This window comes from Grus americana, chromosome 6, assembly GCF_028858705.1.
Source record: "Grus americana isolate bGruAme1 chromosome 6, bGruAme1.mat, whole genome shotgun sequence".
NCBI classification, from domain to species: domain Eukaryota; kingdom Metazoa; phylum Chordata; class Aves; order Gruiformes; family Gruidae; genus Grus; species Grus americana.
The window spans coordinates 35,084,500-35,108,734 of NC_072857.1; the positions used below are offsets into that span (position 1 = coordinate 35,084,500).

The 24,235-nt window shown below is 37.2% G+C and overlaps 1 protein-coding gene across 2 annotated transcripts in view; it reads right to left on the reverse strand.

Annotated features, from left to right (window-relative positions):
• The window catches only part of COL3A1 (collagen type III alpha 1 chain), a 52,939-nt gene that overhangs the window by 19,460 nt on the left and 9,244 nt on the right, over positions 1-24,235 (reverse strand). Inside the window, exons 2-18 of one of the 2 annotated variants that reach the window (XM_054830051.1) lie at positions 15,403-15,608; positions 13,563-13,601; positions 12,862-12,978; positions 10,693-10,764; positions 6,477-6,542; positions 5,833-5,886; positions 5,566-5,619; positions 4,796-4,849; positions 4,585-4,638; positions 4,107-4,160; positions 3,566-3,610; positions 3,309-3,362; positions 2,293-2,337; positions 1,538-1,591; positions 940-1,038; positions 773-817; positions 552-650 (exon numbers count right to left, since the gene is read on the reverse strand). In XM_054830051.1, coding sequence (XP_054686026.1) covers positions 552-650; positions 773-817; positions 940-1,038; positions 1,538-1,591; positions 2,293-2,337; positions 3,309-3,362; positions 3,566-3,610; positions 4,107-4,160; positions 4,585-4,638; positions 4,796-4,849; positions 5,566-5,619; positions 5,833-5,886; positions 6,477-6,542; positions 10,693-10,764; positions 12,862-12,978; positions 13,563-13,601; positions 15,403-15,608 — 1,211 coding nt within the window. The remainder of the gene's footprint in view (positions 1-551; positions 651-772; positions 818-939; positions 1,039-1,537; positions 1,592-2,292; positions 2,338-3,308; positions 3,363-3,565; positions 3,611-4,106; positions 4,161-4,584; positions 4,639-4,795; positions 4,850-5,565; positions 5,620-5,832; positions 5,887-6,476; positions 6,543-10,692; positions 10,765-12,861; positions 12,979-13,562; positions 13,602-15,402; positions 15,609-24,235) is intronic. The other variant, XM_054830052.1, reaches the window with a different exon arrangement.

Sequence of the window (24,235 nt, forward strand, 5' to 3'; positions counted from 1 at the left end):
AGGAAAGAAATGATACATTCTTAAATACCCCTGAGTAAAATTTTATGTCTGTTTTTGAGCTATATCAGACATCATTCAGACTTTTGCTTGAAGTCCCTGAATATTTTCTCTGAGAAATAACTGTGTGTGATGTAAGGCTGGGGTAAATGACAGTATCAGAGTAGGTACAACTCACTAGGTGTAGTGGACTGTGGATTTGGCCTGTGGGAATTTAAACAGGTGAAATTAGGATTTTAAACGAACAGATTTTGTCCAATGTAGCCATTTTAGACAAGCTATTTTTTTGTTGCATGTTTCAGAATTGATAGTTAATTTAGGAAAGTAAATAAATATTATTAATATATTTATGTATAATTTTTTATATAGGAATATATAAATGTGTGAAAGTTAAATATATATTTATAAAAAGAATTGCCTATTTTTGTTATAAAGTCTTTTATTAGATCATCTCAAGTGAATAGGACAAATTCAATGGGGGTTTTTTAATGGTATCAGAACTACGTCCACCATATTTGTTTGTAGAACCAGTACAATGAATATTAGTAACTCACCGGCGTGCCTTTTGCTCCAGGGTTTCCACTTGTACCTGGAGGACCAGGAAGACCACGGCCTCCTGGCAGACCAGGAGCACCAGGAATACCAGAAGGTCCCTGTAGAGAATGAACAGCAGATGGGGATGAAGAGAGGATGGCATTGTTGGACTCTGCCCAGTCCAAACAGCAACCCTCACCAACGCAGCACAGCAAAAGACAGTGATATGAAAAGTACCCACCATTTCACCCTTGTTGCCAGGGCTTCCAGCTCTTCCAGGAGGGCCCTGAAAAAATAAATATATAAGTAACTAATGCTGCTAACCTAGGACTAAACCAAAGGACATGTAGGACTTTGTGAAGAGCAGGTGGCACAACACTTCTCAGTTCCCATATGTTATTTACGTACCTGAGGCCCGGGTGGCCCAGCATTACCCTGAGGACCAGGTTCTCCTCTCTCTCCAGGACTACCACTAGAACCAGCAGGACCAGGAGGACCAGTTTCACCCTACAGAAAAAACAGTAAAAGGAGAAAATTAATGGATTTTAGTCTTGTCTCCAGGAAAATCAGCATTAGCTTGATGGCTTCTTCCTCTACTGTGGCATCTTTGTGTGATTTGGGAAGAAAGTTACTGCCATCATCACCTGAGTGCAAGAGCCAAATCAGCATGGTGACCCCAGTGCTGAGGCACAAGGTACCCTGCAGTCCAGCCAGCACATGCTGCACAGCTCTTCTACTTGTGGGAAGTTCATCTGAGCCCCTCCCATAATGCAACATAAAGCATTGGGTCTACCACTTAATAGTGTTTTGGGGGGGTATTCGTGAGGGTGATGAGGATAGGGTTTGTCTCGTGCTGCATATGAAAACACATCTGTTCTAGGCTTGCAAACAGTGTAATAGCAGCCAGAAAAAGGAGGACTCATAAAATAAAGATGTGTAGTGACATAAACTGGCTGACTAGAGAATGGACCAAATCCTATGTTAATATGCATCTTTAGCTGAATACCTTAAAACCTGGAGAGCCTGGAAATCCTGCAGTTCCAGGGGGACCTGGAGGACCCTTAAAAATGAAAGAAATACTATTAATGCAAAAGGTAAAAGCCATATGGAATTAATGTTAAGTTAAAAAAATGTCCGATTATGAGATTTTTCTCTGAGTAAGTGAACACCTGGCAGAATAGCAAATATAAATCATGATGTAGAAAATGAAGTTTGGCTAGTCCTAAAATATCACACCTACATCTTACATGTTCAGCTAAATGTCTGTGTTGTAAATTTAAAAAACATGAAAGCTATCATTAAAGAGATAAAGTTATAAAAAATGCTCAAAACTTATTCTAATTATAAAAAAGGTGTAGGAAAAAAAATAGAGCTGTTACACATACAAGTGGACATGCTCAGGTTTCTAGGCAGATGGAAAAGAAAAATTTTTGCCCACCTCAGACAGCTAAATAATGTATTTGGTAAGACCATTCAAAATTTGATCTGCATAGAGAACAGCAATTCTATCAATCTCTATGTTTTCTTAGAATAATCTGGTTTTGGATTCATGCATTTTCTGATTTACAATGTTAAAGCTCTCCTATTGCACTGTATGCTTCAAGTATCGTAAGCAACACAGTTATGAAATATCATTAAATAAAATGCTCATTCTTAAACTAGTGCACCCCCCAGTCTTGGGTTTGCTGGCACCACAGAACATCAGCTAGAAGTAACTAGGCTTGAACTATACAAATACTTAAACATCTGTAAGTGTCTTACAGGTGGGCCTGCTGCTCCTGGAGATCCGTCTTTGCCATGGGCACCCTACAGAAAGAAGAGAGGTGTTGGGTACAGAGCACTACCCCGGACACAGAACCCACATGCTTTAATGCCCATGACTCACAGACCAGCTTTATGTGTCTGTACATTCCCACTTAGTTGACCGACCCAAGGATTCCTCAACTGTGAAATTGTAAAATAATAATTAACTAAATACTTTATGAAGGAATATCCAACACTGTACATGACTTATACTGTAACGATGAGACAGCAAGACACGAAAAATGTATTCTTGTTACATTTCTTAAGGAAATAACAGTTACAAAGCATCATCTGTGTGGCAGTTCTTAAGGTTAAATAAATAAGATTGCAATAGATGTATGTTTCAAAGTAACAGTTACTTCTAATTCACATAAAAGACTAAAATTTCACTAAAAACCCTAACAAACAGTGGTATGATTTAAATCCTGTTGTCTGTCTTTTAGACATGTTAGACCAGGTCCGCTGCTCAGGTTATATAGTGTTTGTGGGCTGCTGGTTGCTGGTGCTTTGTTGATTATGTTGGACACTAAGAGCTACGACTTCCTTCAGAGCAAAAAATGTACGCCCTAATCTCAGTCAAAGAGTAACTTTATCTTTTTCCTGCAAGTTACTTCTGAGATTGCAGTTTTTCCTCTCTGCCTTCTGCTGCTGCCCTTTGCTTCCACTCCTCCTCCCTATTCCTCTGGCTGAACCTGAGCTTACGCTGAAACACTGAACTCTCCCTCAATGTGCAATATATTCGTTTAAAAAAAGGAAACAGAGAATCAAATGGGGAACACATTGTGAATTAGAAGAGTTATGTCTTTAATTTGAGACTGAAAAGTTTTCATGTATGATTTTACAGAAGCTGTATAGTTTTGGGATCCTTTGCATTACAACTGTCTTAAGGTACATCTATGAAGTAGGGAATTCTCAACATAGTGAAACAAAATAGGTGCTGCTTCTGCCTAAGAACAACAGCTGCAATTACTTACAGGGCCACCAGGATTTCCAGGTCTTCCTCTTTCACCAGCTGGACCTCTTGGTCCCTAGAAAACATAAGAAAACGAGTCTGTTAAATGGCTTCCAAAATAATATTGCTGTGCAGAGACTCATGCTCTTATTTGCATGTCTCAGTATTGTTCAATGCATGTAGTGGTGTAATTAAAGCTAAAAGAAACATAAGTAACTCAGTTAAGTAGGAAGTGCCATTGGCACCTCCATTTAAACACTACAGGATACACATACTTACCGGTTGGCCCGGTGATCCATTTGCTCCAGGAAGACCAGTTTCACCCTGTTATGAAAAGAAAACGCCAATGACAGAATGAACTTTGGTGAGAACATTTTTTTGTTTATTCAAGGGGAAGAGACACAGAAACGAGTCAGCCCAATCCGTTGCCCCTTTCTGTGTGGTGCTGAGTGTCCTCAGCATGAACTGAGGTCTGTGAGGTCTGACAAGTGTACACAAGTGCCAGAAAAAATATTTGAACAGAAAAAAAAAAAAATCAGGAAGACTTGGTCCTTTAATATTATGCAATAAAGTCAGATGATCCAGGCATGTCCTTTAATTTTGGAATCTCATCTTTGTTATGGCTGGAAAATCGGGATATGATGTGGTTCAGAAAGTCATTCCTCTGGAATGATTCTCATTCATTTCATGGAGATAGTCAATGAGTTTCTTTAATGTTTAATGGATTTTTATAATTGCATAATATGCAAAACATAGCTATATGACACATGATCGAGGGTATTACTGTACCTATTACAAAGATGACACTATAGTTTTTTACCTTTGGACCAGGAGCACCGCTGTCACCTTTGGCACCATCTTTTCCATCAAAACCCTGTGTGAAAACCATATCTGTGAATAGTATTCCTCTTGCATTCTGGAAAACTTGATTCCTCTTGGCAAAATATTAAGCTTCAAGGCAAACTTATATAAAGGGGCATATTTTTAATAATGAGTGCTATCAACTATTGGAACATTTTTTTTAAATAAAATTCTAAATCCTCCATCTCTCCAAGGCCATTAGGTAAGAGTAGATGCTTTTCTGGAAAGCATGCTTCTGCCTAGCATTCGAGATGGAGCTCTACAATTGAGGTAACGAGGTAAAATGTAACCGTCTTTGTTACAGAAGGTCAGATTACACTGTCCAGAAATTGGCCTTTAATTCCATGATGGAATTTAGCTAGGAACTGATAACTGAAAGAGCACAACAGTGCAACACCATAATTCGAGTAACAGACTCAGCTATACTCAATACTTACTCGTTGACCTTTCATCCCAGGCATCCCAGGCATTCCAGGGTGTCCCTTGTGACCCTAAACACACAAATATAGAAAGATAAATAAATCCCATACTTACTGTATGAAGGGCACAAGCCAATGTTCATTGTGTGTCATGTTCACTTGACTAACTTAAAATGGGAAAACAAAACTTTTGATTAGAAGACCAGTGGTACTGGGGGCTTTTCCATACCGGTAATCCAGGGATTCCACGGTCTCCATTTCTGCCTGGTCTTCCTGGTTCTCCCTATTGAAAGAAAGCAAAATTTTTTGACTTCTTTGCTATTGCTTCAGTTACTGGCAAAGAACCAGCCCTAGTAGCTCAAGGCAAGTTGGAATAAGCAGGTGAAACTTCCACCAAATGCAGTGGGGAAAATTATAGCAGGATGATGGTTCACTATATGACTGTCTTCTGAAAAACAGTTGCCAGAATTTATAAAATAATTTTTTAACAAGATTTTGGTTAACATCTAATTTATTTCAAGCCCACTTTTAGGAAGAGATATTCACAGAAAATTTATTTTTCATGGTGAAACACTCAAAAAGGACAAAAGCTTTAGCTGCTTGTCTCGCCTTGTACTATACCTATTCAGGGCTCCCAGCTGTGACACAAAAGATGGTTTTAACAGCCTTAACTCTCAAAGCAAGATTTGCAGGGAGCAGGCAACTAGCACTAGTGTCTGCTTTTCTTTAAAACTGCTAATTTATTTTCACCAGACCAAAATAGCATATGTCATGCTTAGGTTTTTGGGGTTTTTTAAATTGTGTCAATCAAATTGCCCTCTAAAATGTAAATTGACATTTTTTGGAATGGACACCTAATGTAAGCCAAATCTAGTTTCTTACAGTCGTGTTGTCAAATTGAGAAATAGGGAGATGTGAAAAATTCTTAAATGCAATGATATCAATGTACTCTGCTGTCTTCCCATATATTAATCATCGGGGGAATAATATTTAACTTACATCTTTTCCTGGTGGACCAACTGGGCCTATCATTCCAACAGGGCCTGGAGGTCCCTGTAGAAGAATAATTAATAATAATTATAATAATAAAAAATAGTAAGCCTCTTTCAAATTAAAAATGCATTGGTTGTCATAAAATACTTATACATTTTACATAAATGATAGTAAACAATGGAAAGAACTGCAAAATTTCAGTCCACTCCAGTGATGACACAGATTCATGCTTGTAAGATCATGCCTTTAACATATATGGTAAAGTATACATACAGGAGGGCCAGGTTGTCCTGGTTCTCCGGGTGAACCTTGGTATCCAGCAGAGCCCTATAATGCAGCAAAAAACTAGTTAAGATGTGAACAATTACATGCATCAGTCCATGGTGCTACTATATTTTTAATAATCTCATAATCATAAGGAAAATGGTAGTCAGAACTGTCACCAAATGACCAAAGGTGAAATTAGCAAAACCAAGCCAAATATGTCTCCATGAAAACAGAATTAAAACTGCTCCTCTAATAGGAGATGTACATCAAAACCTCAGACCCTTTGTGTGTTCACTGAATGTATATTAGGATTCCCACTTTCCTTTATCTCCTGTTAAACTTTTTTATGAATAAACATTTGGGAATGTTAACAGAGGATGATAGGCAGTGGCATGTCTTAAGACAACCTTGCAGAAAAGACAGGGGAACACACGGACAAGTTCAGCACAGTATATAGCACTCAGCCATTGAGTCTTGGTGGTGCACAGATGGTACAACCTAATTAATAGAAAATTACATTTATCCATAAAATTCTTCAGCATAGCATCTAGATTTATCAGTTGAAAAGGTACCTAATATTTATGACAGAGAAAAGGAGAAGCTCTTATAAAAGAATATGAGATGATTATGAAAAGATTAATTTTACTTACAGGGGGACCTGCATGACCAGGTGGGCCAGGGGGGCCACTGGGGCCGGGGGGTCCTGGAAAGCCACTCTATAGTGTAGATTGAAAAATAGTCATCATATTAATGTAATATAGCTATAAAGCTTAACGTAGTTGCAATAGTCACCAATAACTGTGAAATAATTTTTTGCGTATTAGTGCAGAGAAAAATCCACGGTGATGTGTACTTGGTGCAATAAAAAAGCAGCAGCAGTATATAAACACATTGCTAAATATGTTGCCTAGTACCTACAGTGCCTTCAGAAAAGGGATTACTGGGTTTCTCTTTTCTTTTGAGTCACTATTCCCCTTATGTAGACTCCCAAAGGGATGCTCGCAGCTCACCTTTTCAGCTACCTACACTGGAAGAACAAATAACTGGAACTCTTAATTTGTTAAACATGGTAAATGAGCTTCGGCTTCTCTGCCATGTAACTGAGCTTTATTAGGCTAACCCTACATCTTCAGTGGTGGAGCCAAAGTGTACTATTAAACTTGCTTGCTAGTCTATTGTTGCCAGATTGTGCTTTCTAAAACTAATTTTAAAATTTCTCACCTGCACTCAGGATCTACATTATATATATAAGCCATTAGAAGAACTTTGTATATGATAAACTCTGTTTATGACCCTAGACTTCTTAGGACTTACAGGTACACTGAATTAAGGCCATATTTTTGTTATTGTCAGTAAGGCAAGCATTTTCACCAGTGAAATCTTTTCTGAACTTTAACAGTACTAAGCCATAAGAAATAAATGATATCTGGACTAACCAAAGGACTCAGAGGATGAAACCTTAATATACATATGGTTTAATTCAGATCAGTAATACTGCTCCTTATTTTAACTTGTAAAAAGGGAGTAAAATATTACTAAGGAAATTCTCAATTTGGGAAGAGTGTTAATATTTCTACTTCCTGTAGCAACAACCACAAAAGCATTTGATATTGCAAAACAGAAAACATTTGAAAATTAGCACAGTGGTTTACTGCAGTTATATGTGGCTCTTTAAAAAAAAGCTTTGTTAAATTAAACTCTTCATGGGTTTGATAAAGCCAAAACAATTGAAGTAGATGAAGTACATGAAAAACACCATGTACTGCAGTACTGGCAGTATATTCCATAGCTAATACTGCACATAATGTGTTTCATGGGATATTGTCATATTGTGTCAGAACAGGTCATGTATCACAGATGTTACATGAACCTAATTTTCATAATACAAGATTAATAGTATTGCTATACTGTACTAGAATATGTAGTGTAGTATACTACAAATTTACTATGTTAATATTATTGCACAGATTGTCTCTTATCTAAAAAAGAGGATCATTGTAATATTTGCTATTTTCTAGAACAAGAAGTACACCAAGTGTCAGAGCAGTTAATGTCTGGGTAAATCAGGTTGCCTTCGATGTGTGAGTACAACGAGCAGTCCCTTGCTGTTAACTCTGGATTCAACATGAATCGAAGCCATCAATTGCAATCAATTGATTAGACATATGGCTATAAACAAACAAGACATTATTTTTTTCAAGGTGCACACTGAGGAGATAAACTGATAGTTAGTTGTGACATTTGCTTGCTGCCAGCATCTCCAGACTGTGAAAAAAATAAGCATATTTTAGTTACAGTATGTGCACTGGTGGAAAGAGACAAAGATGATATGTGGTGGTTATACAAGCAAATGAAGAGAAACTGTGATATGAGCTCCAAAATCAGTCTACAAGGAGTGGAAAGCCACTGGGAAGACAGTAATGCAGAGATGTGTGACTGAGGAAATACCAGGCATGGTAACCACCCATGGACAAATGTTGGTGCTATAGCTGGCAGTTTTTATTTTATCACTCTTCCAAATGATTTCAGTTTTGATATTGATTTAAATTGGAAGTTTACATTGAAAATTGATGAATTAAAATATAAATTAATCTATGTAATGTTAGTGATAAACATTATTTAGTTCTAGCAAGTTTAGTCCCATCTGCCTGTAACTTGGCTTTGCAGTCATGTATTGCATGATGCAATATAAAAGAGCATACGATCTGAAAGTGTACAGAATTGTACACTAGCTGAAGACATTCTAGGGTGCCCAATTAAATTATTATTTTTTTAACCCAAGTCCAGGGATCAGAGCACAAGAAATCAGTAAGCACCTCGGAGAGAAATGCCAAAATAGAGAGGAGTAACCATGTTTGTTAACTGAAATGTATCTCGGTTATCTGCCTGGTTCAGCACATCCCATATTAAGACATGAAGTAGTAAAATGTAGATGATATGTGAGCAAAAACTGTGAGGAGCTGAAAATGAATAAAAGAATAAACAAATACAAAAATGGATGGTTGAAGAAGACAAATGCATGGATGATCATATTAGCAAATGAACAAGATAGAAATAAACAGAGGGGAAAAAAGTGAGAAAATAATTAACTATATTTCAGGAAAAACAGCTGTCATGATTAGTAAAATTTATTTCACAAGATGCTCTGATGGAACCCTGAGAAATAACACATTTGCTTGGAACTGCCTTGATATGTTTCAACATGCGATACGCCAATCTTGTTTTACAGTATTGGACTGAAAACAATGATTATGCTTAATAAAGCAGCAGCCAATTTCAAATAATAGCAATTCACCACATCCCCTATATAGCAGATTGCCTGAATCAAGAACACTCCATGTCATCAGTGGTGAATATCTCTAAATCCCAGTGCCTAAAAGGAAAATCATGAGGTGCAATGCTTAAGTTTATTTTATATGTGAAGCATAACTCATGCATAACTCTTTCAGGCAATCCATGCTTTATCTCACTAAACAAAACCTGTGAAAAGCTTGGGCCAGGCCTAGCAGGCAGATACAGCATCCTTAGTACACAGTCTGAATAGCTGTGGGTAAAAACATGGTAATTGCAAAAAGAAAAAGTGAAAAGCTTTTGACTGCTTCTGAGATGAAAAAAAGATTATAAGAGGGGTTGTTGTCAGGCAAATTTGAGTTGTGGAAAAGCAAACAAGTATGGAGTATCATACTGAGTAAAGACAGAATGTTGCTGAATGGATAAAGGAAGATTAGGGGCAGTGGAAGAGGTAAAAACGTGGTGGAAGGGAGGGAAGCAACTAGCAGAATACCAAAGCAAATAAATGAGGAGAGTATGCAAGGGAGAAAGGGTTAAATGTTTAGGTAGTATAAGAAAGTGAATCAGAGAGAGATTAGGAAAAAGAAAGAAAGAAAGAAAGAAAGAAAGAAAGAAAGAAAGAAAGAAAGAAAGAAAGAAAGAAAGAAAGAAAGAAAGAAAGAAAGAAAGAAAGAAAGAAAGAAAGAAAGAAAGAAAGAAAGAAAGAAAGAAAGAAAGAAAGAAAGAAAGAAAGAAAGAAAGAAAGAAAGAAAGAAAGAAAGAAAGAAAGAAAGAAAGAAAGAAAGAAAGAAAGAAAGAAAGAAAGAAAGAAAGAAAGAAAGAAAGAAAGAAAGAAAGAAAGAAAGAAAGAAAGAAAGAAAGAAAGAAAGAAAGAAAGAAAGAAAGAAAGAAAGAAAGAAAGAAAGAAAGAAAGAAAGAAAGAAAGAAAGAAAGAAAGAAAGAAAGAAAGAAAGAAAGAAAGAAAGAAAGAAAGAAAGAAAGAAAGAAAGAAAGAAAGAAAGAAAGAAAGAAAGAAAGAAAGAAAGAAAGAAAGAAAGAAAGAAAGAAAGAAAGAAAGAAAGAAAGAAAGAAAGAAAGAAAGAAAGAAAGAAAGAAAGAAAGAAAGAAAGAAAGAAAGAAAGAAAGAAAGAAAGAAAGAAAGAAAGAAAGAAAGAAAGAAAGAAAGAAAGAAAGAAAGAAAGAAAGAAAGAAAGAAAGAAAGAAAGAAAGAAAGAAAGAAAGAAAGAAAGAAAGAAAGAAAGAAAGAAAGAAAGAAAGAAAGAAAGAAAGAAAGAAAGAAAGAAAGAAAGAAAGAAAGAAAGAAAGAAAGAAAGAAAGAAAGAAAGAAAGAAAGAAAGAAAGAAAGAAAGAGCGAGCAAATGCAAAACCCCCAGATAATCTATAGTTACTTTCTACAATGATACTGCCAAGCAAACTGCTGCCTTACATCACAGTCCACTTGCAGACAACAATTAAATTAAAATTTATCTTGTTAAACTAAAATCAGGATACACACACATCCAAGGTATAATCTACGAGCAGAAAATTGGTTCTTTAAAAAAAAGAAAGGACAGAAAAAAGGCTATATCATCTTACAATGGGCTGTGGGTAACCGATACCAACTGAACCGGCCTTCACGTCATAGGAGTCATACTGTGGAGAAAAACTCTGTAAAAGAAATAGAGAAAAACAGAAAGAAAAAAAAAAAAAAAGGTGATTGCTACAAATCAAATAAATCTTTTCTTACATTAGTATGGCAAATGTATGGAAATAACTCATTTGTAGAGTTGTACTTGTTTGACATTTAGCTGCCATATATTTAAATCATCCATAAGAGAAGCCCAGCCACTATCTTTCTTTCATGGTCATGGCAATGTTAGCTCCCTATGCTGTGCGCATCCAGTTTTCACCTTGACAGCTAGGCCTCAGCTCAAAAAATTACCATCCTCTCTCCTCTTACACTTGTTTGACTCCTTTTAAGCTTTTCCCTCCATTTTCTTTATCAGTCTCTTTTCAGTTGAACTTAGTTGTCACTCAAGGAAGATGATGAAGTATTTTCTGTTGCACTAAAGAATGCAACAGTTTATTATTATTTTCCTAATTTCTTTTACCTGTGACTAATGAATGTCTCATTGCAGAGTATTTTATAGCAAAAACTCTCTTACCTATGTATGTACCCGTGTCTGTCCTTCCCTGAACTAAAAATGATTTTTTTTTACCTCATATGTGGGAACTTACACATCTCAGAAAACTGAGTTTTACACTTTTTTCCTAATGCCATTTTCCATCTTTCTCATTCTCCCTTCCTGTTCACTATGTCACTCTAAATAATTCAAATACAATTACCACTTTTGAGTCCAAGCAGTCAAGGCTCAATGCTTTTGACAATTTATCTTGAAACAAATGAAAGTTCAGTGCAATGCATGGAGTGAAAATACGTCCTGTGAGCCTTTCTGAGAGCAGATGGCATCTTTGACACACCCATTTACATAAAATGCTGCTTAAAAAAACCCCCAAAAACTATAAATTCTACAGTCAGTTTTTCAAGGAATTCCCATGTAAGACTCTTACTTGGCATATGTAGATTTTATTATGCAGATGTCAGCAAACTTAGTTGAATAATATGGCATTAATGCAGTTTATGCATTAATGGCACATAGGTGGTTGAGCAGGAAAGGTTGAATATGTGCAGTGTTCTGCCTGATAACCCAAACTACTGTGGACCCAGCTCCTTCACTGACCAGGTACAAGATGACTCCTGTGCCACTGATATCAACCCTCTCGTCAGGATTCAGCAGAACGGGTGACTAATTCAGCCTATCATCCTCTCCTGTATCTGCATCTGCCAACCCAAAACCAGCAGCTCTCTTGGTATATATTATTGTGATGTCTGTTGAGACTGGTTAACCTATCCATGGGTACCTCTCTCAGAAGCTCAGTCCTTCATATGCAATCCCTTTCAGAATTAAATAAAACCAAGACATCTTTCCTCAGTTTTTGACTTACCTGGCAGTGGGAAGTGTACCTGGAAGCTATAAACAGTGGCCTATGTTCAAAAGTAGCAATTGTTTTAACATGTAATTTTAATAGTTTTGTTCTAAAGCAATCCCATCTTGTAAATGTAGGCTTGCTTGATTGCATGGGAGACAATGGCACCTCTTAACAAAGCACTAGCTATGGCTCAGCTCCCTTAACATATTCAAATGCACAGAAACTTCAGTTAAAATTAGCTCTCTCGTTGAGTCCACCCCGCTATTCAGAAGAGAATTCAAGATTCAGTGGGTCAGAAATAAAGAGGGAGAATGACAAATAGCACTTACATGGCACTTCCCTGCAAGCAGAGGACCTGTGTTTCAGTCTAGTCTCCTGGGAATGTTTCTTTATTAAACACGCATTGGATAAAATATAGGAAAGTAACAGTTCCCTAATCATTAAGCTTGAGGGGATGTACTTCCTCCTGCACACTTTCTGTCTGGTCGGATTATCTCTGAGTTACATAAGTCCTTCATTAGATCTGGCCCCAAAAGTTTTAAAAATTAAGATAAGGCAGAGTTTTAATTGCACTCCAGCCCAATTTTGTGAACAAACCCCCAAAACAACAACAAAACCCCATCTACCACTCAGCTGTGTTTTTCAAAGGCACAAATGAGAGACAGATGCCATTGAAAGCAAAGCATGCATGAAAGTGCAAGGCATAGGTACCTACAGCATTACTTTGTATGCTTATGAGCAACAAGGTAGAAGCTGAACATAATGATGACTTACACCTCCGTTTATACTGGGACATGACTGGCAGATCCCGGGGGGGCCAGGGGCTCCAGGACTCCCTGGCTGTCCTGGAGGGCCAGGGGCACCGTTTCTGCCTGGAACCCCAGGAGAACCCTGCAAAGACACAAACAGTGCAGATACAGACATCAGCACTTGCCTCCAGCTGCAAGGGCATGGCGGGACAAATCCTTCCATTTGTAACAAAGTCTGTGTGACCGTGGTGGGAGACTTTCTCTACTAAACATAACTAAGGCCACAATTGAACATTCAGGAAAGACATAGACAGTAGACAAAATTCACACGGGCAAACACTTCTTAGTTGCTAGAGCCTTATTACAGCTGATATTTGATCAAACACACTAGGAATAGGTCAGTTCCTGAATCTAAAATTAATACTGCTCATGGAGTCCATAGATTTTTTTTTTTTCTTCTGAGAAGAAATATAACAAAAAATAACAAATGTAATACAGTTTGGACTAAACTCCCTCTTTCTCTCTGTTTTTCTAGTTTAAATTTCGGAGAGTTTTGTTGAAGCTAAAAGGCTACTTCAAAATAACTATATGGCATAGTCCTGCAGACAGTGCAGACGTCAGTGAAAGCTGGGTATCTCAGCAGCTTGAATGGGATATATAGCACTGTAGGAACTGGCTTTTGATTTTGTTAGTTTCATTGGGGAGAAAAAAAAGAGCTGTACTTACAGGGTCTCCTTTGGGGCCTGGGATGCCTGGTCCAGGAGGCTAGAAAAAAATTAAATTAAAAAAAAGAAAATCAAAATAAAACTGAAAACTGAATATATATATATAGATATAAATACATAAAGCCAAGAGGAAAACACATTTAAATATTGCAATATAGTTTTATTAAACAAATTCCATTTATTCTTATTCAGTACATTTAAAAGCTGTGGGGTTTTTGGTCAGTCTTCCATCTGCGTTTTCACAATTCATCCACAAAGCTGCTTCTCATGTAGGCAGAAACATGACACTAATGAAGTGCTTTGCCATTGAGTACAATGGAGACAGAAGTCAACTGTGGAAAGCTGCAAGGGACAGTTTTCTTGTATCCGCCTTAGTACAGCATATTAAGTGTGACAACGTAGCTAATTTTAATTTCTCTGACCTACTCCTCCAATTTATTTATTTTTCAATTAATAATTCAGTTACATGTTACTATCTGGATTCTAAATTCATATTTCAGAACAGTTTTTACGTATTCAGCTGCTAGCGGTAGCAAAGAATATTCAGCTGAATCTATCTTGGATCTTTCAAGGTGGCATTTCCCTATACACCATCCAAGGTCAGCAGGACAGCTTCCAGTGGGCTGACCAAACTCTTATATATCAAAGACAGAGGCTGGAGGAAGTCGTCCACATCAGTCCTTTATCAGGAACCACACAACTGATAAGAGTCTCTAGCCTCAACAAGAGAGGGAGCTGTGCTTAAATCTCCGGCATCCTTATATGTACCACTTGTTTACGCCTCTAAAACAGTTCAACGAAGTAGCTCAGGTAATCCTGACAGCAGTACAGTTGCACTAGAATGGTGCAACTAACACTAGGTGATGTATTTGTATATGATATTTCATGTTTATGCAGATATATTATAGAGCTGCAGAAATACATCCTCTCCCTTTCTCTTCCATATAAACATCTCTCTCACTGTCTTATCTTCTGGATAAGAATCTTCAATTTGCCTGTGGAAATTATGTAATTTAACAGAATCTCATGGATCTTAAACAAGGATGAAATGTTCAGATAGCCTTAGAGCTCAGAATGGCTGGCTCACTCATTGAAGCAGTTTAGGCAGGGGACTTGGCATGCAATAACATTCTTGATTTTCCTGAGGTTAAGTTGCTGCAACTAGTTTAGGTAACGTTGGTGTCTATGAACAAGATGATGACAAATCAGGGATGTAGGGCTTGAATCACCTTTCTTTTACAGAGTATTAAGTCAGTAATAACTCTGCAAAAGGAAATTTACTCTGATGATGTAGAATTGAGTTGATAAGAAATGCTGACTTCCAGTATTCTGTGAAAATTGTCTAATTTTCTTTTACTCTATGTTGGCATTAGTTTCATGGATACAGATTGAGCTTGAAGTCAACAAATAAGCTGTTTGCATTATTCCTATGCTTCTCCATAAAATGAAAAATGTAATGGCTAATTGTTGTCCTCTGCCCCTTTCTACTATTTATCTGTGTCTGCTGTCTATGTAAAACTGGGTTGAAGGACTTCATGCTTTCAGCTGCATAGCTCAAAGGACTAACAAGTATTTTATCTGATCTGGTATCAATTCTCTGATAGAATACAGAAGTATTCTTGAATTTAACAAAAAAAGATAAAACTCTTTGAGAGTTCAAGCTGTTTTTTCTATTTAATTTGGCAAAATTTTCCCATCCTAAGTATTTGCTTAAAGGCAGAAAGTGACAAGCTTAGCATTTAAAAGAAAAGTATTTAAGACCATGTAAAAGAAAATGAATTGAGGTTGACATGGATCAAGAAGGTGGCAACCCAAAGTAACAACATTGATGACAAACTTACTCTTGTGGGTTGTGGTGTTGTTTGTGGACAAACTGGACAGCACTCTCCAAAGGGAATCTCTGGGTTAGGACAGTCCAGTTCCTGATCATCACAGATGATGTCATCGCAGAGAACAGATCCTGAGTCACACACACAGATTTGGCACGGCTCTGGTTTCCAAACATCCCTGTCAGCATAAGCCTGCCCAAGATGGGTACATCCTACAACTGGAAAGAAAGACAAAATAGTCTTGAATATTATTTCAAATGTGTTTTCCAAATCAAAGATGAGTAACACAAAAGCTGTTGGATAGTCTATTTTGTTTTCTACTGTAATATAGTTTATGCGTGTGAAGTAAAAGGCTAAATACTTCTCTTCAGACACTGGGAGGATCTGTTACGTTAATTGCAGAGTCTGCTCTGAATCTGTAAAGAGACATCAATAGAAACCTCCTGGAGCTGATCCAAAGCCCAATTAAATCAGTGATAATCTCCATCTTGAGTAATTTTAGTGTCATACTGTGTAATTAAGCAATTGAATTCTCTGCTGCAGCTAAAAAGGCAACGTGCCAAATCTGTGGCACTTTTCAAACAAGTGTATCATTTGCCTCCATGTGCCAACATGAGCATTTACGCATGGATGCGGAAATAGCTGTCTGTCCAGCACGAACTTTTGTCACTAGCATCTTGTATTAATAGCTAGCACCAAGTGTTTTCAAAGTGTTTTCTGAAAGTCAAAGTATGTAATAGATCTAAAAGAATGTTCACATTAATTGCCCAAATGGTTTGCAATTAATGCATCATCTGGCCTGCTGTCATCTGTATTTTCAGGAAAAACTTTGTTCATCTGTAATATTCATGGCTTTGTGAATTCCTTCCAACAGCTATTCTACTGATCTAATTTGTTGTAGATAATTAATTTGAAGAGAATGATGAAAACCAGCTTCAAACATTAATTTTGGGTTTGTATTTTCTTAGAGAAACATGATCCAGAAAGCCCAGTCATTTAAGAAGCCAGTATGAAAACAACACTACAAAGTTAGACAAACTCCTTGTAAGTTTTGTAGAAGTTATTGGGAGTCTCAGATTGCAAATATAAGTATCAGTGAATGTCTTGAATAATGGAATAGGATTTTTTTCATGAATAATACAAAATAATTCAGTTTACAAACACAAAATTATGGAGAAAGAGCTATTTGTGTACCTACATCGTCCTTAAAACTTTAATACCAGAATAAGTTACCTACTACATGTTACCCATCAAAAACAACAACAACAAAATGCCAGATTATGAAATTCAAAGTTCTGACATAAAAATTACCACTGGCTCCAGACAGAAAATTCTGAATGCCATCTAATTGTGGCAATGGTCATAATTATGCAGTACGAGACTGAGTCTAAATTTATAGTGCGGTCCATTCCTATGGGTTATGCAGTCTCTTTCTTTTCTCACATACGGCACCTTTCATCTCTTTTTTCTCTTTTCCACTACCACAATAGCACACTGGTCTCTTTTTTCCCTCTTTACATTCTTTGTTTTTCTTTCTCTCCGTATTTGTGGGTATCTGTTTCCATACCATACCCATGCTCTTTGGCATAGTACGTTTCCTTTCTTCTCATGCTTCTCCTGATTCAGTCCCTTTTTTCTCTCTATTCAGTTTCATCTTTCCTGTAACACATAACTTCCCTTTTCATCTTCCCTGAATCCTCTGGTCTTTTGCACCTGAAAAGTTCACTGCCTTTACTGCCATGTACTCAGCTGAGCTTAGTTTTTTAGACTCTGCTCTCTTCCCAGTACCTCATTCTGCTGCTTTTCCTCATCCATATCAACCCATCTTTTTCCTCTATGTCACCCATGAAATTCATCACCTTCTTGTATGAGCTCTGTAAGGGCAATGGGGAATACAACCAAGACCTCCTGGCTCACTGAGTGGAGAACCAGAGTAGGGATCCCGGAGCAGAGCACTGCATGGGACAGGAGGTATCTTTTCCCAATTTCAACCCCACTACAGGCTTTCTGCATACACCAACTTATGTTATTCCTGCACTTCAATTATAAAAGAAGCAAACAGGAAAACATTGACTTGTCAAGGCTGACAAGTTACTTATGGTTAAGAGTTGGTTTTGACCACCAGCTTGATTAGAACAACAAGAAGATGCAAAAAGCTTCAAAAATCCTTTTCAGACTTTTTCAAGCCAATATTTTTTTCTGTGCCTGATATTGGGCTGGGAGCCAGTATTTTACCTTCCTTTGACAACACAAAAAATCTTAAAATCTAAAACATTCCGGTGGCAGATGAAAACAAATACCCCTCAGATATTTTCTATCACTTAGAAATTCACTTTTTTCTTTCCCCATGACTTCTACAGCTTTTGGGCCTCACCAGAAACTTCAGATCCTGCAGAAGAGAGGTGGAGAAGAACTGCTTACTTCCAGGACAGCATCTTCCTTACACTCACCATGACAGGGTCATGGCATCAGATGCTGCTTCAAAGGATACCGCCTAACAGCCGCTACCTCTGAAGAAGATTTAAACATCCTTCCTTTGTCTGTCAAGCTACATTTAGTTTCTAAAAATGAGAAGTACAGCCTTATGAATGAAATAATATGATTCTATGATTCCATGATTCTAAATCTTTTTTATAGTCTTCCTAATGACTCATGAAAAAACCTCAATTGTAAAGCGGCAAAAGCTGTGTATGAGAGGTTCGCTATACAAGACCTCGAAATCAATATACTGTGGCAGGCAGAATACCATCAAAGCCACTGGGGATGTTAGAGCTTGTTATCCATCTAAAAGGAGCTGCTGGGATACACCCTAGAGAGCACTAGTGGGCATAGATCCACTTCACACTCCGCTGCCACTCTGCTTCAGCACTTCCCAGCTCCACAGGTTAAAACGTCCTTCTCATTTACAAACATAATGAGGAAGGGAAGAGATGGTTTTTCTTTAGTCTAGGGCAAAACATAGTTTATACAGAATTGAAAATAAAAATACTATGATACAGATCTAAAAGAACTTAATACTGTGTGCACACGTAATGTACAGTTATACGAACTGCATACACATATAAAAAAATGCACACTTCTGTACCCATAAGATGTGTTTAATTATCTTAATATTCAGATTTTCAACTCTTAGCATCACTCTCTTATTCTTTTAAAACCACTTTTTTTTTTAATTATGTGTTTAAGCAGGAAATCCATATCCAAGAATTTGCATTTTCATATGTCCATTTTTTCTTCATCCTTACTTCATTTTCATTGATTTGTTCCATTGTTTTGTTATTTCCAGAGATGTGATCCTGCTGCCTTACAGTGAAGATGACAGCTCAAATGGGGAGAAGAAAAGGGCCATCTTTCCCCTATTTTTGCACTGCTGATTAGAAAAGATTCTGTTTTCAAGACAGCTGCTATTTTCTGAAGCAGAGGCTTTTCTCAATGACCAATTTTTCACACTGAGAATACTCACCTTTCCATATTTTAGTCAAGAATATAATGGAAATTTAAAATATGTCACAAACCGACTGACATGATTTCACAGTAATAAGGAAATAAAGATTTCTCTGCATTTTTACAAGGTCGTCATTCAGTTATTCCACAGTAGATGGCATCATTTAACAGAAAGAAAAGAGACAAAAAATTGAAGACATCTGGATATAATGACATTCATATTTGCTTCTAACTTTCTGGACATTGTTAAATGAATTAAGAAATAAGCTTGGAGAGCTGCAATGAAAATCATTGTGGGCTTTGGCAGAATGAAAGTATTAAATAGGTTTCCAAAGGAAACTTACATCTGGGAAGACTTAGTCTGTTCAAGACACCCCCTCTGTGCTCAGATGTAGATCTGTGTGTCAGCATGTTATGACATAATGCATTTTGCATTGCTCATAAAGATTAACTGTTAGCTCCAGAATCCTTTGGAAAGCTGATTTGTGCTAAAGCACTGGCAAGTAACATATAGGAATAGTAAGATTATAAAAAAGCTGACTTGCCTACTTCTAGACTTGTGGTAAAACAGTCACATACTTGCCTTAGCCAGCTTTTCTTATTGATTTCTACATATATATATTAGCCTAAGATCTAAAAAAATATTATAACTCAACAGTATTCACCTATGGCAATGCAAAATCTTATTCTTCTTCCCAAAACCCTAAATACAGTGGCTATACAGTATTTCGCCTCTATGCCAGTTATTGCAGTGATTTGATGGAAGCTGTGTCAATCTCTAATTCATTGTACAAAACATTAAGGTTTAATATTTGAAAGCCTGAATAACTTTGCATTTATTTACGTTGTTTACTGAGCATTCACATGTTTAAAGATTTTGCTGTGAGTAGCATTTCCCTGGGCCAGCCTAAAAAGTGAAGAAAAAAGAAAAAAAGGCAACACAATCTCTGTCATATGCTGGTTTTGAATTATCTCCCATTTCCTAAGCAGACTAGCAGCTGTTCGTAAGCAGACCAATAGGGAAAGCTGAAAGGAAAATCACCCTGTAGTCTCAAAGGACCTATAAGTGTGGAACATAAAAGAGCCCAAATTTGTACAGGGGAAAACAAATACGGTTGTCGTAGGCCTGAAGGATGACAGATGTCATATGGGACATAATCCCAGTTCCAGCGAGGTGAATGGGAATTTGTTATTGAGTGCTATGATCCAAGAAGCTGATCTGTTGTGTAGCTGCTTTTGGCTTTGCATTTGTGCAAGCGCCGTGATCATGACTTAACCACATTTATATGGCAAAAGGAAAAAAATCTCCTAATAGTATCCTCAAAAACCACAGGCTTTTCCACTTTGGACAAAGCAAATGTCCAGCTATTGCATGAGTAGCAGAGTCATATATCCCATTTGAAGAGATGTGACTAAATGGTTAGAAATTAAAGAACATCTTGAACTTGTCTGGTTCTGCCTCAGAAAGGGCAATAGTCTACACAGAGGTGACTCACAATCCTCCAGCAGCCACTCAACAACAGCTTGGGAAGCAAAACCGAGGAGCTTTGATCTGTGAGAAACTGATCACAAACACAAGTCAAGCAAACAGTTTTTGCTGTTATTTAAAGTGAATCTGGTAAAGGTTAAAGCACTGAGATGAAGGAGGCCTTGCCTCTGACTGGATCCAAAATCTGCTGAAGCCAAGAAGGGTCTTTCTGTTGCTTTTTATGGACTTTTAACTGTACAAAGCCTGTGCTTCCTTACTTTGACCTGGTTTTGGTCATTTGCTTTACAGGATGGCTACTCCAAAAAGTGTCTTTATATTTCTTCTATAGTAAATACTATAAAAATCTATTTACTGTGTGTTCCAGCACTGGTTTATATATTATTTAACCAAAGGACAAAGTAGATATATTGTTCATTTTCAGTGGAAATGCTATAATTCTCCCCTACACTGGAGCAGACAGAGGAATTCATCCCAGTGTCTGCAGCATCGCTGCTTTCCATTTACTGAGCAGAAAAGAATGCCATGGCATCTACCTTGAAGCAAATGGTTTGGGCTCCCTGTCTGGTATTACGATGATGTTTATAAGAAAATCAAACATAGTCATTCCATCCTGTGATCAGTAATGGAAACAAACGAACTCTCATAACAAACTAATTGGCTTGCTGAGCCAGAATTATCTGGTTTGTCCACATGTTCTCCTGTCAGATAAGTACTGAGTACTCGAAAAGTCTGGCATAGTGTCTGTTTCATAGGACTCAGGAAAAGAGGTATAAATATACAAAAAGAAATGGTTTAACAAGACTTTTTTTTCAACTGCAAAGCTGACAGACGTTGTCTTAAAACAACCAGCTAATTAATTGACTCCATTTCACATGGTGCTTGAGGACATAAGGGCCAATTTGAGTGTACTTACTTATAAGGACATTTTCAGATTTAATGGTACTGATGTAATATTTTGTAAGGCTTGTCCACCATGTGATCGGAGGTATCAGGAACGAAACCTCAATAGATGAAACACTTAAATGCAGGCTATGAAAAATCAGAGCAGGTCCATCTTAAAAAATCCTTTCCTGCTCCATGTCTTGGAGGAGGAAAAACTGCTATCAGGTGGAATGGAAAAGGAGAATGAATGAATGGTTCACAGACTTCTCAAGTTTCACACCAAAAAGGACAACTACATCCTGTGCTTTCAGACTGAAACCGAAGCTTTCTCACTTCTAGGGATGCTCGTCTGCCAAAAAAGCTGGTGTTGGAACAGTTCTGCCACTGCACCAGTCCCAGACATTTTCCTCTTTACTCAGATGCAGAGCAAGAAAGAGAAAGTGGCAAAAAAGAATGCTGGTTAATCATAATACTGTACTTGTCTGTCAGAGATATTGCAGAAAGGAGACACGCGCTGTTTCACTGGCAACATATAGAAGAGGCTGGATTTTCAGGCAAAGGATCATTATGTCATATAGCCAAACTATCCTTGCTCTGAGACCCATCCAATCTGTCTTTCAGATTACAAAATGGAAAAAAAACCCCTAGGCCTGCCCTGGCACAAACAAGTATTTGCGTTTTAAACAAACCATCGCTTGTTCCCTTCATTCTTCTTTATAAGCTCCAAATGATGCAACTTTTCTGCAGCTTTTAGAAATTTTAGAAATATCAGGATTTAAAAAAATATCCTTATGGCATATTTTTTACCAAGTAAAACACAAAATGTCTCTATTTTCCTCATAGATTATTGCCTTTTCCCTAATCTTTCAAAGTGTGATTTATGTCAAGAACTTTAAAGAATAGCTCTTCTCAAAGGTAACGCAGCCTGAAGTGGCTGAATCTGTCACATTGTTCTGTCTCTACGTTTATGTTTCACAAATCGCTCTATTCAGGCATGCATGTTGACATCCTTGAATGATGTTCTTCATGTGACATCTAAAGGTCACCCTGCCATGTAAGCATTGCTTTGAAACAGGCACCAGCGACATCCTATCAGCAATATTGTTACACAACAGCCCCACTGGCTTCAGCTGGTGTCCGGCATGAAAAACAATGGCAGAACAGTTTTCTTGTTTCAAAACTGCTAATAGGAAAACAAAGTACAAGATGGGTTTTTTGTTTGTTTAGTTGGTGAGGGTTGTTTTTGGCAGAACTGTCATTTCAAACTGAGTCATACAAGATCGAGCAGACTGTTGTATATCTATCACCTTGCTTCTTTTTTGGGGTTGCCCAGAGAATTGTTATACCTGTTTCTGTACTTATAAAAGTAATTATGAGAAAAACAGCTGATGGATGCAAGAGATGGTTATATTCCTTTTGTTGTTAGCTATTCCTCAACAACATCATGGCCTAAATTGTTTTTTGTAAGGGAGGAAGATATTTCTGAATGATCATCTCTATTGAGATGTTATTCTGGGATCTTCTCTCCAAAATCCTCACTCCATAGGTTGTAACTCAGACAATTCTATATATACCTCTGTCTTTTTAGTAGAGATAGACCTCTTTTGCTATCATCTGCAGAACGTGTAACATTCATTCCTGATTAAGGGTAAACACTGCCTGATCAGAACCTCCCTTGATTTTACTGGGCTTTGGATCAGACCTAAAGAACATCAACTTCTAATTATTCTGGTGGGAACTGAAGGTCTTCAGTGCCTGACAGATCAAACCTTTTAATAAGGGTAACCATTTGCATTAGAGCTGGACAGACAGTAAGAAAGAATTTCATCTTAATTCAGTGTATTCAATGCCTTTTAGAGGGACCATTGCATAATTTTTCAGTCGCTCTTCCAATTATTGGTAAAACGCCTATGAGATTTTTCCATCCCCTCTCTTCTTAGACTACAATATTTTTTGGCACATCACCTTTTGTGCTATTTAGTGTCACTCTAAAAATAAGCAGCAGGCTGCAATCACTTATTTGTGGCTATTTAGCTGTAGTGCTGGCATAAATTCTTACTACTCTGCAGTAATCTGATTTTAATGCGCTTCTTGTCTTTAGAGTGAATGATGCCAAATGGCACAAAGACTTGTGTCTTAAACCAAGCAGAAACTGACATAAATTCAAAATCTCATGTGATTACTGATGATTTTATGGATTTATTAGTTTCTTGAAACATACATCCTGCCCACTCCTTGGACAGTCAATGAAGACTTCTACGGTCAGAGTCCAAGTGTCAAGGTAATCTTAATTTTGAACACTTGAACACTTCCAATTTTATTCCCTAAGAAGCTTGCCAAACATATTTCTAAAGAAAAGCAATAGCTTCATGCTTAATATTATTAGGATCAATTAAGTGGAAAAATTTACCAAAATCCAGCACGACATTTTGTCAGAACTTTAAAAAAAGAAAATCACTCCCAAGGTATATCTCAAAGATATACTTCTGCATTCCTAATTTTAGCTATGACCAGGAATAGTTTATAACTAACTGTTCTTTGCAACATTTCTTGCAGTAGGTCTGTCCTGGCAAGAATAAAGAAAAACTGGAAAATTCATTGTGTACAAGCAGGTTTCCCAGACTGTACGACTAGTCTGACAGATCCGAAGCATCGTGAAAGTGACATTCGGCTTCTGAGCTGCTAAGTGAAAGGGAACCATTGGAAACTGGTAATTGTTACAGTTTGCTCTACATAGCACCTCCTATAAAACACTGAACTATAACTACTTAATTCAGGATACTTTAAGCTTCTTTCAAGATAAAACCCAAAGGCTGTGTAGGAAAAAAAATGTATGATTTTTGGTTTTCATTGCCTAGCTGTGTAATTAAAACAATTTTTATCAGGTGATTAAGGTTTCAAGTGGGACATGATCTTTTCTTTCCCCTTAGCTCAGTGAGAGGACTAACAATTTTATGCAATGCTGTTTCTGTGGTTTGCCTTGGAAGAAATCAGCTTGATTCAATGCTTCTCTCCTGAGACTGAAACAGA